Source organism: Salmo salar, chromosome 09, assembly GCF_965601325.2.
Source record: "Salmo salar chromosome 09, fSalSal1, whole genome shotgun sequence".
Taxonomy (NCBI): Eukaryota; Metazoa; Chordata; class Actinopteri; order Salmoniformes; family Salmonidae; genus Salmo; species Salmo salar.
Genome location: NC_138299.1, coordinates 133,179,953 through 133,194,933, shown reverse-complemented (window position 1 = coordinate 133,194,933; position 14,981 = coordinate 133,179,953). Strand labels below are relative to the sequence as shown.

The following is a 14,981-nucleotide window of genomic DNA, read 5'->3' as shown; positions in this document are numbered from 1 at the left end:
ACTGAACAGTTTTCAGGTGAGACAAAAGTAGAGCCTGTAGGACCTGCCTTGTTGATAGTGCTGTTAAGAAGTTAGAGTAGTGCTTTATTATGGACAGACTTCTCCCCATCTTAGCTACTGTTGTATCAATATGTTTTGACCATGACAGTTTACAATCCAGGGTTACTCCAAGCAGCATAGTCACCTCAATTTGCTCAATTTCCACATTATTTATTACAAGATTTAGTTGAGGTTTAGGGTTTAGTGAATGGTTTGTCCCAAATACAATGCTTTTAGTTTTTGAAATATTTAGGACTAACTTATTCCTTGCCACCCATTCTCAAACTAACTGCAGCTCTTTGTTAAGTGTTGCAGTGGTTTCACTCGCTGTAGTAGCTGAAGTGTATCGTGTTGAGTCATCCGCATACATCGACACACTGGATTTACTCAAAGCCAGTGGCATGTCGTTAGTAAAGATTGAAAAAGGTTAGGGGCCTAGACAGCTGCCCTGGGGAATTCCTGATTCTACCTTTACTAAGGGTTGGTAACAAGCTGATTGTTCGGCTATTTGAGCCAGTTAAGGGAGCTTTACTATTCTTAGGTAGTGGAATTACCTTTGCTTCCCTCCAGGCCTGAGGGGACACACTTTCTAGTAGTCTTAAATTGAAGTTAAGGCAAATAGGAGTGGCTATTATCCTCAGTAATTTTCCATTAAAGTTGTCAGACCCCAGTTGCTTGTCATTGTTGATAGACAACAATAATTTTTTCACCTCTTCCACACTGACTTTACAGAACTCAAAATTACAATTCTTGTCTTTATTAATTACTTTGATGTGAAGTGTCAGCGCTTGTTGCTGGCATGTCATGCCTAAGTTTGCTAATCTTGCCAATGAAAAAAATAATTAAAGTAGTTGGCAATATCAATCGGTTTTGTGATGAATGAGCCATCTGATTCAATGAATGATGGAGCTGAGTTTGCCTTTTTTCCCAAAATGTAATTGAAAGTGCTCCAAAGCTTTTTACTGTCATTTATCTTTGTTCCATAGTGTAGTTTCTTCTTCTTTTTATTCAGTTTAGTCACATGATTTCTCAATTTGCAGTACATTTGTCAATCGGTTGTTCAGCCAGACTTATTTGCCATTCCTTAGGCCTCATCCCTCTCAACCATACAATTTTTCAATTCCTCATCAATTCATGTGGATTTAACAGGTTTGTTAAATCCATGCTTATTAGTAACTCGCTTCATAAGTGCATGCTTATTAGTTACTTGGATAAGCAATTTCAAGTGCAACGTCTCATTACACACCACAGACCAACAAATATTCTTTACATCAACAACATAGGAATCACTATAAAAATTATAGTATGACCTCTTATACACTTTCCTAGATAAGGCTACTATACTGTGATCACTACATCCGATGGATATGGATACTGCTTTCAAGCTCATTTCTGCAGCATTAGTAGAGATTTGATCAATACATGTTGATGATTTCATTCCTGTGCTGTTTGTAACTACCCCAGTACTGTAGGTTGACTGATAACCTGAACCAGGTTGCAGGCACTGGTTACAGTTTGAAGCTTTTTCTTGAGTGGGCAGCTTGATGAAAGCCAGTCAATATTTAAATCACCCAGAAAATATACCTCTCTGTTGATATCACACACACTATCAAGAATTTCACACATTATCCAGATACTGACTGCTAGCAATTGGTGGTCTATAACAGCTTCCCACAATAATGGGCTTTAGGTGAGGCAGATGAACCTGAAGCCATATTACTTCAACAGTATTTAACATGAGATCCTCTCTAATCTTTACAGGAATGTGGTTCTGAATATAAACAGCAACACCTCCACCACTGGCATTTCTGTATATGTTATAACCTTGTATTGCTACCACTGTATCATAAAGGGTATAGTCTAAGTGAGTTTCAGAGATAGTCAAAATATGAATGTCATCTGTTACTCGAAAGTTATTAATTTAATGAACCTTGTTTCTTAAGCTACATTTGTTAACTTGGGTTATTTTGAGCACTTTTCTGGGATGCTTGCTTGTTTTCATTGCTTTACTGGGAAGCTTAGCAGAAGTAGATATTCTCATGTTATTTATGTTAGTGCAGAGTGAGCTGCACACAGTGGACTTCCTACTAGGGCACACGGCCTCAGTGCTAACAGCATAAATATGGTTCATAAGCACACAATTGCTGCATAGAATAGCTGTAGGATCAGCAGAGGCATTCAGGGCAGTTAGAGGGACATAAATTAAGTTACTTACATTGTGTCTTCCAATGCCCCTGGTATAATGTACATTTGCTAAAGCATTATGATGACTCAGTGACACAATGGTAGGGACTAACTAAGCTGGGCTTGAGACCCAGCCTTAAAATTCGGTGAAAGGATCCAGGATCCCAAATCATTTGGGTGGATCCCATCCTCCTTTTGTTTCCAAAAGGTATCGAAATTGTCAACAAAAGTTACACCCATTGGCTTGCAATAATCACGTAACCAGTTGTGAAGAGAAAGAATCCTGCTAAAGCGTTCAATGCCATGATTCAGAGAGGGCACAGGGCCAGATATGATGGGTATTTTATTTGTGTCGAGCAGAGATTCAATCAGCTCTTTGAAATCCAGTTTCAACTGTTCAGAGCTGCCCTTCATAATGTCATTAAAACCCACATAGACTACGACAGAATCAATGTCCATGTCCTGACGTAGTACATTAGGGAGCAGCTTAGTAATGTAATTTACTGAAACTCCGGGATAGGACATTGTTTTTGTACCAGGAACAGTTCTTACCATGGAGCTGCCCAAAATCCTGGCTGGCGAGAAGGACGAGGAAATACGCCCACTCCCACGCTTCACAGGCATGCAGGCCTCCGACAGATGGAGAAGTCTCGCTCGATCCAGAGCAGGGATGGAAGGTTGCCGAAAGTTGACTTCGAAATCGTAGGGGAAGGAGTAGGAGTAGGCACAGCAGCCGCAGACGCAGATACCCCCAGCGATACCCCCGGGCCTCTCGTAGGGAGTGTAGATTGCATTGCGGGAGGCCTCTGTCTTCGGCTTCCACAGCTCATGACTTGTGACCATTGTTGATTGGCATGCTCCTCTTGCTGTGCTCCTTCGACTCCGGCCATTTGGATAACGACAAACTACAAGATAGAGATGCATCCAACATGCGCGAACGCCGTGCAGCACCGGCGTAGAAATGGTAAACATTCGATTCTGCATTTTCCCCAGTATCTTACGTAGGCTGGCTACCTGAGTGATGAAGGAAGACACCTCAAGCCTATAATCCCCGGCAAGCAAACAATTGTCACATTGGAACTCTGTGTGATCCAGTTTGTCCTGAAACAAAGCGTAGTAGATACAGCTCCTACAGCGCTGGAACCATTCATTTACTTCTCCAGACAAAGAGGGCTTCATCGTAAAACTCATCTGGGACAAACTTTGTTAGCTTGATGGCTAACGTTAGCAGCTTAGCCTAGTGATGACAGACAAGCCAAAGTGAACAAAGTGCACAGATGGGAGCATGCATTTTTTGTTTTAATTTGCATAGTTGTTTCACACATGGCAGTTACAGTGTCGATTACTATTTGGTAAGGCGATTTCAACATTATCCTATTGTTGTATGATATACATACATACAGTACATATTGTACAGAACCATCATGTACATATTGTAATTCATAAAATGGTAAACTCAATATTGTAAAGTTAGTTAATGTCAGACTCAACTGTTAACTTAAGTACATTATTAAGCTAGTTTCCAAATTCCTCATTCATTGGTAGTCAAACTACATACTAAATTGTGAGAGGAGACAGAGCAGCACAGTCATTAGCATCTGAAGTTAGGAATGCATAATCATCACGTTCTCATATAGGTTAGCTCCATCGTCCACACTGGCCACCACTCCGTCATTGGCGACTTCACTCAGACTAACAGCGTCGGTTACAACTCCAGCTGGCCCGACTGTTAGATATCCACTGTCAGTCTCAGTCTGCATCCCAGGGTCACCGATCTCTCCTCTCACCGCTGACCTTTCACCCCTGACTTCTAACCCAGTGACCTCTGGCACGCTTTTCAAAATGGAGGACAGGGGCCTCGTAGGCGTAATAGTGGCATTGGCGCCCTCAGGTGGGGGGTGAGTGTTAGTGCCATCATCAGTGTTTCCCATGACAGCAGGCGAGCTGTGGTGAACGTGCTGTTTCCTCCTACTGGGTTTCCTCATAGGTACGCCTTCCCCTACAGGACCCCCCTGCTCCCACACACTGGCCCTAGTCCCCAGCTTCCTCCTGGGTGGCTTGGTGATCCCCTCCGCCCCCGGGATCTTACCCTTGGACCTAGTTCCCCCCTCCTGGTCTTTATGTCTCTGGAGGCTGCTTAGCCTGCGTAGCATGGCCTGTACCGGGCCATCCGAGCTGGGGAGCTCTAGTTTAGACAGGGGCCTCCCCACCCCCGCCTTCCCCACTGTCACGTACACTGTGGTCACCTTGTCCATCCCTTTATCTATCTCTGCCTTCTGGCCATCGGATGTGGACCCTGGTGCTTGCCCACCCTTTCTGTTAACAGCGGCATTGGATATGGTGCGTCTTCTTCCTACTACTGCTCCAGGCACCTGCAGAGTAGACATGGCTTGGGACGGGGTGGCAGGGTACCTGTCCACATCGGGGTCCCCTGCTTCACCACAGGATCCTAGTTCTTCCAATGGTCCAGTCCCACCTCCACATCCATCCACACCCCCCTCACCTGTCTCTGTCTCTTCCCCCTCTGAGGCCTTCCCTCCATGGGCCTGGAGGGCTGACAGCATCAGGACCCCCCAGGGGGACTTAGGTTTGGTGCGGGGGGCCCCGGGAGTCAGGTCCTGGGCAGAGCCTCGGCGCTCCTTGGGGCTGAACCTGGGATGAGGTGAGATTGAACTTTATTAATCCCCAAGAGGAAATTAATTTGACAAACTCTCAACATTAAAAACAATCACAAGACAATTGCAATGACTATAACTTTGCAGAGACAAGTTAAAAAGAGAATTGAAGTGCCGCGTAGTGTCGCGTGGTGTGTGTAGTGTCCAATGTCCTCATCATGATGACTGCGACCTGGTGTTACCTGGTGCCTTCGGCGAAGGAGACGGAGGGGCGTTTGGACTTGGCGTTGCTGGAGGTGCGGGGGATGCCAAAGGGGAGGGACATGTCTTCTGCACTAACGCTGAAGGCAGAGGGGTCGGGGAACATGTTACACTTAGAACTCATCTCATGCTGGAACTCCTGGAACTCACCGCCCGCCACTGCAGGGATGTCTGAGGGAGGAAGAGTGGGGTAAAGGGAGGGACAGGGAGAGAGTGAAAATAGGGAGTCAACGAAGCACAAAGGGTTGAACACACACACACACACACACACACACACACACACCACACACACACACACACACACACACTGATTACCTTCTCTGGGGGGGACACAGTAGAGAGCCTCTCCGGTCTCCTCATCACTGTCGAAGGAGGATCCATCCGTCACCCAGCCTGAGGAGGGAGGCTCTATGAAACTGTGGTTGAACGTCAGCTCAGGGTCGTGGTGGGACACTGGAGAGAGAAGTTCTTATTATTATTACTGTCATAATATTGTAATAAGTATAGCATGCACACCTCTCATGTTTCCAGGTGCATGGAGAAAAACCTTGAGAGCATCCAACAAGTACTGGAGTTTCTTCCTTACATACAGTACCAGTCAAAAGTTTGGACACACCTACTCATTTAAGGGTTTTTCTTTATTTTTACTATTTTCTAAATTGTAGAATAATAGTGAAGACATTCAACTATGAAATAACACATTTGGAATCATGTAGTAACCAAAAAAAGTGTTAAACAACTATATTTTAGATTCTTCAAAGTAGTGTGAGAGTTCAGTGACCAGCCGGGGGTAGAGGACACGACAGCACCCTCCACAGGGGATAGGTACTCCACAGGGGATAGGTACTCCACAGGGGATAGGTACTCCACAGGGGATAGGTACTCCACAGGGATAGGTACTCCACAGGGGATAGGTACTCCACAGGGATAGGTACTCCACAGGGGATAGGTACTCCACAGGGGATAGGTACTCCACAGGGATAGGTACTCCACAGGGGATAGGTATTCCACAGGGGATAGGTACTCCACAGGGGATAGGTACTCCACAGGGGATAGGTACTCCACAGGGGATAGGTACTCCACAGGGGATAGGTACTCAGTGTAAATCCAATTAGTACACACCTGGGCCCATTAATTGCTTTGTGTCTTCCTCAATATAGGTGTGCCAGGACAGGAGCTGGGGGAGGATTGGGAGGAGAAACCTGTGAGGACGTCAGATTTTCCTACCTCAGAGAAAGCTTTGTTTCCTAGGGCACCTTGTCTCTCTGTTAACCAAGGCAGGCTATAGGTAGAGAGAAGCGTTCCTCCGGTAACTATTATGTGTAGAAGATCGTCTAAAGACAGGAGTAACCGTTTGTTGTTTTGCGTTCCCTTTTTGGCCACGGCCTTTTGGTCAACTGTTTAGTTTATGTTTATTTGTTTTGTTACGCTGGTGACAGCGTTGGACGTTACCCTCTACTGGAATTATTTTGTTGGGTGACAGAAAACCTGTTTAGTAAACAATCACAAGAAAATGAATCACAACCACTGCCTCTGGTCTGTTCATGTTTTGCCTCCCGCCTGTGTTAGGGTGTTTTGGACAAGCTGATCCATTCACAGTAGCCACCCTTTGCCTTGATGACAGCTTTGCACACTCTTGGCATTCTCTCAACCAGCTTCAACTGGAATGCTTTTCCAACAGTCTTGAAGGCGTTCCCACATATGCTGAGCACTTGTTGGCTGCTTTTCCTTCAATGTGCGGTCCAACTCATTCCAAACCATTGGGTTGAGGTTGGGTGATTGTGGAGGCCTGGTCATCTGATGCAGCCCTCCACCACTCTCCTTCTTGGTCAAATAACCCTTACACAGCCTGGAGGTGTGTTGGGTCATTGTCCTGTTGAAAAACAAATGATAGCCCCACTAAGCACAAACCAGATGGGATGTCGTACTGCTGCAGAATGCTGTTGTAGCCATGCTGGTTAAGTGTGCCTTGAATTCTAAATAAATCACTGACAGTGTCACCAGCAAAGGACCGGTGGGAACCACACATGCGGAGATCATCCGTTCACCTACTCTGTGTCACAAAGACGGTTGGAACCAAAAATCTCAAATTTGGACTCATCAGACCAAAGGACAGATTTCCACCAGTCTAATGTCCATTGCTCACATTTCTTGGTCCAAGCAAGTGTCTTCTTATTGGTGTCCTGTAGTAGTGGTTTCTTCGCAGCAATTCGATCAGGAAGGCCTGATTCACACAGTCTCCTCTGAACAGTTGATGTTGAGATGTGTCTGTTACTTGAACTCTGTGACGCATTTATTTGGGCTGCAATTTCTGAGGCTGGTAACTCTAATGAACTTATCCTCTGCAGCAGAGGTAACTCTGGGTGTTCCATTCGTGTGGAGGTCCTCATGAGAGCCAGTTTCATCATAGTGCTTGATGGTTTTTGCGACCGCTGTTGAATACATTTTCTGGATTGACTGACCTTCATGTCTTATAAGGTAATGACGAAATGTCATTTCTCTTTGCTTATTTGCGCTGTTCTTGCCATAATATCGACTTGATCTTTTACCAAATAGGGCTATCTTCTGTATACCACCCCTACCTTGTTACAACACACCTGATTGGCTGAAACGCATTAAGAAGGAAAGAAATTCCATAAATTGACTTTTAACAAGGCACACCTGTTAATTGAAATGCATTCCAGGTGTTTACCTCATGAAGCTGGTTGAGAAAATGCCAAGAGTGTGCAAAGCTGTCATCAAGGAAAAGGGTGGCTACTTTTAAGAATTTCAAATATAAAATGTATTTGTATTTGTTTAACACTTTTTTGGTTAGTACATGGTTCCATATGTTATTTCATAGTTTTGATGTCTTCACTATTATTCTACAATGTAGAAAATAGTACAAATGAAGAAAAACCCTTGAATGAGTAGGTGTGTCCAAACTTTGAATGGTACCGTACATACAGACACATGATATGATCTGTAGTGTGATATTGGACTGACCTGTGACTCTGGGTAGCCCAGAGGACCAGACAGAGATACAGGGTACAGCAGAGCTCACGTTGGCCAGGACGTTATACACATGATGCTTCATACGGACAGAGGTACCACCGTCACCCACTGCTACCCTGTAGGACCACAGCAAGGTCAGAGGAACACACACACACCTGCATTTGCCATCAGAATCATACACACACACACACACACACACACACACACACACACACACACACACACACACACACACACACACACACACACACACACACACACACACACACACACACACACACACACACACACACACACACACACACACCTGTCTTTGCCATCAGAATCATACACACACACACACCTGTCTTTGCCATCAGAATCATACACACACACACACCTGTCTTTGCCGTCAGTAGGTCCTCCACAGCAGCAGCAGCAGCAGACCAGACCCAGCAGCACCAAGATCAGAGGGACCAGGAGACCAGCGATCAGAGCCCTGTGACCACCTGACACCACACACACCCACACATAAACAAATGTGATTCAACCTCACATATTCCTTCTTGAGGAGAAAAAATATTTGAATCCATAGACCCATCTACTTTTACTTATCATTAACTACACATTAATAACCAACTAGAGCTGTATCCAATAGGAGTAGTGCATACTGTATGGACACGCTCCCGTTTCTGGGTGACAGGCGGAGCCCTCTTCACAGTCACAGACAGAGGAACAGTTAAAGCCATACAGCTGGTCTGGACAGGTGATGTTACAACTGGGGACACAACAGAGAGAAACCTGTTAGTGACAGCCAGATACACAAACAGCAAGATGTCTAAATCAGACACTATTGTATTAGAGACACCTATTTATTTGAACCATTGTTCACATCAGTGATTACTTCAAGGAAGGGAGAAAGGAAAGATGCATTTTAACAGTATTCGAACAGAACCTCTGTCCCTGGAACCCGGGCCCACAGACACAACTTCCTGTCACGTGATCACAGTGGCCATGGAAACAGGGGCTGCACAGGAAGCGGCAGGTGTCCCCGAATGTTCTGTTAGAGCATGGCTTGTCACACCTGCAGACAAACAGTGGCCCAGGTAACAGACGGACAACAAAACGGTCAGAAATGGAAGAAAACGCTGAACCTCTTCGGTATCATTGACACTGTCATGTCTGGGAATTACTGTTAAAGGTCTCAGATACATTTCACTGGTAGTTAGTCATCAAACACACACACACACCTGGATCCGGTCCATCCTGGATCACATTGTGAACACGCCCCCGTCCTGGGGTCACATGGTTCACCGTTCCTGCAGCGTGGGCACGCCTCCTGGCAGTGGTTTCCATGGTAACCCCGACTGCACGGCCGGTCACAGCGTGTGCCGTTCCACCCAGGCTCACAGGCCGTACAGACACCGTCAACCACAGAGCACGACTGGCCTCGTTTACAGTGGCCACAGCTACACAGGAGAGAAGGAGAGAGAGACATCCATGGAACAGTCCAACTGAATACATACTGTAGCCATTTCAGGATAGACACAGGTACAAACCTACTTAAAGTGCTCAGAGGTTGCCCGAACCATCAATCATCCATATTGATCAACAGCACAATGACAAGGCAGTACCATCCCAATCATGTAATCCAAAGCACCACTGCAATATCCATATACACTCGCTTACCTCAGTTTACACCTGCTGCCATACTCCCCGGGTCCACACGGTTCATTACAGACGGCTCCCTTGTACCCAGGCTGACATACACACTCCCCGCTGACGGCATTACACTCGCTGTGCTTCAGGTCACAGTTACACTGGCGATCACACGTCTGACCCCACCACCCGTTCTGGCACTCGCACGCCCCCGTCTTCTGTTGGCACGACGATATGTAGCAGCTACAGCGAAGGCTGCACTTCTGACCCCAGTACCCTGGGGCACACTGACACCTGCCAACCAACGTTTTTTAACAAAACATATATTTCTATTGTGTTTTAGCGATTGTGTTGAAAAATATGGTGTGTGACACTGCCCTTTTAATTTGTAAATTGCAGGCTAAATTGCATCAAGAAATGAATATCTAAGCTAACTAATGCCTTCCACTGTAAATAAACTCATTCTCTCTCACCTGCCGGTCAGTGGGTCGCAGGTGGAGGTGCCTGGGTAGCACTGGCACTGCTTGGTACAGGTGGGCGTCCACCAGCCCTCATCGCAGGTGCAGTTGCCGTGCACAGGGTGACAGTGCCCGTGGCGGCCACATCTGCAGGCGTTCTGGCAGAGTGGCCCCCAGCGGTTGGGGAGGCATGTGCACTCGCCCGTGACAGGGTTACAGCGCCCGTGAGGGTGGCACTTGCACAGCTCACGGCAGTCCGGTGCCCAGAACTCTGGAGGGCAGCCTGTAGAGGGAGACAGGTTGTAATACTTCCGTAGTTTCCACTTAATTACAATGTTCTTACCCTTTTATTCCTGGATGTAAAGTGCTACCAAAGTTACTATATTAACTCTTGTTGTGTTAAAAATATATTGTTTGAGTGACATAGCCTATGTAACTTAAACGTCAGAGTTGGTTTGACTTACGTGTCTTGCAGTTGGCTCCATAGTAGCCAGGTCGACAGCGACAGACGCCTGGGTAAACACACACCTCATCCTGCTGGCAGGCCCGCTCGCCATCACACACAGCTAAAGTCACAAACAACAGACACAGTACTGAATTATACAATACTACCTAAACAAGACGAAAAGCCTGTTCTTGTGTGCCCTGGACTGTTTTCCACAATTTACTGTCTACGGGGTACTCACGTATAGTACACTCCTCTCCCTGTTGTCTCCATCCAGTACAACAGACAAGAGTGGAGGGATCCCTGTTTGAGAAGGGTAAACAAAATACATACCATAAAGCATAGTAGGAAGTTTCTTTATGGGTCACATTTCTTTTGACTGTTTTTTCATGAAATAATGGAAGATTACAATTATTAAGATTCTGAGAATGTTTCATAAAGCAAGGATATACTGCTTGATAGAAAAGGCAGAAAATGAAAGAGAGAGAGAAAAATAAGGTGTGAGAGTAAAATGTAGTCATCACCTGAGGTCCTGGCAGACATTTCTCCCTGAGGGAGCCAGTCTCTGAGGGGCGGAGAGGGAACAGCAGAGCAGTAATCCTAGACCCGTCAGAAACAGGCCCATGTCCACCCCACAACCAGGTCCGTACCAGCCCACAAAAGGTCTCAGACCGTCCAACTCACGCCTGTCCCAACACCAGAATCCTATCCCGGAAAAATCACTTTCTCCTTTTCTCCTCTTTTTCTCACTATTCTCTTCCCAAGTCCAGAAGAGGACAATGGAAATTGAAAGCCCTCTCCTCTCTCTTTCTCTCTCTCTCTCTCTCTCTACCTTTCTTTTTCCCCAGCCCAGCTCTGTGGTCTTGGAAGTCAGTCTTTCTCTTTTTTTTCTCTCCCTCTGTCTGTCTTTCTGCCCAGCCTAGCTCTCGTCAATCATTAGTCTTGTAGTTGTAGGCCCAGTAATGCCTGACTGAGCGGTCCAAACCCGTCCGTTTCCTCTCCCTCTTTCCTGGGGAAGTTAGAGCCACTTCCTCCCATTCAATCTGCCTCAGTAAGGCTTTTTAAAGATATCACCACATACTGAGAGATTCTGGGAAGAGGTGAGCAGTGTGTTTTGCAAGTTTATTTGTGTACTGTACTTCTGTCTTCCACACAATAACTTCCTATAGCTCACAAACATACACATACACACACAATAACTTCCTATAGCTCACAAACATACACATACACACACAATAACTTCCTATAGCTCACAAACATACACATACACACACAATAACTTCCTATAGCTCACAAACATACACATACACACACAAAAACTTCCTATAGCTCACAAACATACACATACACACACAAAAACTTCCTATAGCTCACAAACATACACATACACACACAATAACTTCCTATAGCTCACAAACATACACATACACACACAATAACTTCCTATAGCTCACAAACATACACATACACACACAATAACTTCCTATAGCTCACAAACATACACATACACACACAATAACTTCCTATAGCTCACAAACATACACATACACACACAATAACTTCCTATAGCTCACAAACATACACATACACACACAATAACTTCCTATAGCTCACAAACATACACATACACACACAATAACTTCCTATAGCTCACAAACATACACATACACACACAATAACTTCCTATAGCTCACAAACATACACATACACACACAATAACTTCCTATAGCTCACAAACATACACATACACACACAATAACTTCCTATAGCTCACAAACATACACATACACACACAATAACTTCCTATAGCTCACAAACATACACATACACACACAATAACTTCCTATAGCTCACAAACATACACATACACACACAATAACTTCCTATAGCTCACAAACATACACATACACACACAATAACTTCCTATAGCTCACAAACATACACATACACACACAATAACTTCCTATAGCTCACAAACATACACATACACACACAATAACTTCCTATAGCTCACAAACATACACATACACACACAATAACTTCCTATAGCTCACAAACATACACATACACACACAATAACTTCCTATAGCTCACAAACATACACATACACACACAATAACTTCCTATAGCTCACAAACATACACATACACACACAATAACTTCCTATAGCTCACAAACATACACATACACACACAATAACTTCCTATAGCTCACAAACATACACATACACACACAATAACTTCCTATAGCTCACAAACATACACATACACACACAATAACTTCCTATAGCTCACAAACATACACATACACACACAATAACTTCCTATAGCTCACAAACATACACATACACACACAATAACTTCCTATAGCTCACAAACATACACATACACACACAATAACTTCCTATAGCTCACAAACATACACATACACACACAATAACTTCCTATAGCTCACAAACATACACATACACACACAATAACTTCCTATAGCTCACAAACATACACATACACACACAATAACTTCCTATAGCTCACAAACATACACATACACACACAATAACTTCCTATAGCTCACAAACATACACATACACACACAATAACTTCCTATAGCTCACAAACATACACATACACACACAATAACTTCCTATAGCTCACAAACATACACATACACACACAATAACTTCCTATAGCTCACAAACATACACATACACACACAATAACTTCCTATAGCTCACAAACATACACATACACACACAATAACTTCCTATAGCTCACAAACATACACATACACACACAATAACTTCCTATAGCTCACAAACATACACATACACACACAATAACTTCCTATAGCTCACAAACATACACATACACACACAATAACTTCCTATAGCTCACAAACATACACATACACACACAATAACTTCCTATAGCTCACAAACATACACATACACACACAATAACTTCCTATAGCTCACAAACATACACATACACACACAATAACTTCCTATAGCTCACAAACATACACATACACACACAATAACTTCCTATAGCTCACAAACATACACATACACACACAATAACTTCCTATAGCTCACAAACATACACATACACACACAATAACTTCCTATAGCTCACAAACATACACATACACACACAATAACTTCCTATAGCTCACAAACATACACATACACACACAATAACTTCCTATAGCTCACAAACATACACATACACACACAATAACTTCCTATAGCTCACAAACATACACATACACACACAATAACTTCCTATAGCTCACAAACATACACATACACACACAATAACTTCCTATAGCTCACAAACATACACATACACACACAATAACTTCCTATAGCTCACAAACATACACATACACACACAATAACTTCCTATAGCTCACAAACATACACATACACACACAATAACTTCCTATAGCTCACAAACATACACATACACACACAATAACTTCCTATAGCTCACAAACATACACATACACACACAATAACTTCCTATAGCTCACAAACATACACATACACACACAATAACTTCCTATAGCTCACAAACATACACATACACACACAATAACTTCCTATAGCTCACAAACATACACATACACACACAATAACTTCCTATAGCTCACAAACATACACATACACACACAATAACTTCCTATAGCTCACAAACATACACATACACACACAATAACTTCCTATAGCTCACAAACATACACATACACACACAATAACTTCCTATAGCTCACAAACATACACATACACACACAATAACTTCCTATAGCTCACAAACATACACATACACACACAATAACTTCCTATAGCTCACAAACATACACATACACACACAATAACTTCCTATAGCTCACAAACATACACATACACACACAATAACTTCCTATAGCTCACAAACATACACATACACACACAATAACTTCCTATAGCTCACAAACATACACATACACACACAATAACTTCCTATAGCTCACAAACATACACATACACACACAATAACTTCCTATAGCTCACAAACATACACATACACACACAATAACTTCCTATAGCTCACAAACATACACATACACACACAATAACTTCCTATAGCTCACAAACATACACATACACACACAATAACTTCCTATAGCTCACAAACATACACATACACACACAATAACTTCCTATAGCTCACAAACATACACATACACACACAATAACTTCCTATAGCTCACAAACATACACATACACACACAATAACTTCCTATAGCTCACAAACATACACATACACACACAATAACTTCCTATAGCTCACAAACATACACATA

General features: G+C 43.6%; 1 protein-coding gene across 1 annotated transcript; it reads right to left on the bottom strand.

Annotated features, from left to right (window-relative positions):
* Positions 1-3,503: 3,503 nt before the first annotated feature.
* LOC106612859 (scavenger receptor class F member 1-like) lies at positions 3,504-12,133 on the bottom strand. Its single transcript, XM_014214436.3, has 13 exons — positions 11,159-12,133; positions 10,876-10,937; positions 10,654-10,755; positions 10,205-10,472; positions 9,762-10,025; positions 9,323-9,541; positions 9,028-9,156; positions 8,744-8,850; positions 8,473-8,581; positions 8,085-8,209; positions 5,415-5,552; positions 5,081-5,270; positions 3,504-4,875 (listed from the first exon to the last, which is right to left on the bottom strand). Exons 1-13 carry the CDS (start codon positions 11,257-11,259, stop codon positions 3,828-3,830), a joined length of 2,862 nt encoding a protein of 953 aa, XP_014069911.2. The 5' UTR covers positions 11,260-12,133; the 3' UTR covers positions 3,504-3,827.
* Positions 12,134-14,981: the final 2,848 nt, after the last annotated feature.

Coding starts and splice junctions, on each gene's coding strand:
- LOC106612859 (XM_014214436.3), bottom strand. CDS start 11,259: ATGGGCCTGTTTCTGACGGGTCTAGGATTACTGCTCTGCTGTTCCCTC. Junction 8,210..8,472: donor CCTACTGACGGCAAAGACAG/GTGTGTGTGTGT, acceptor GTGGTCCTACAG/GGTAGCAGTGGGTGACGGTG. Junction 5,271..5,414: donor CTGTGTCCCCCCCAGAGAAG/GTAATCAGTGTG, acceptor TTCCTCCCTCAG/ACATCCCTGCAGTGGCGGGC.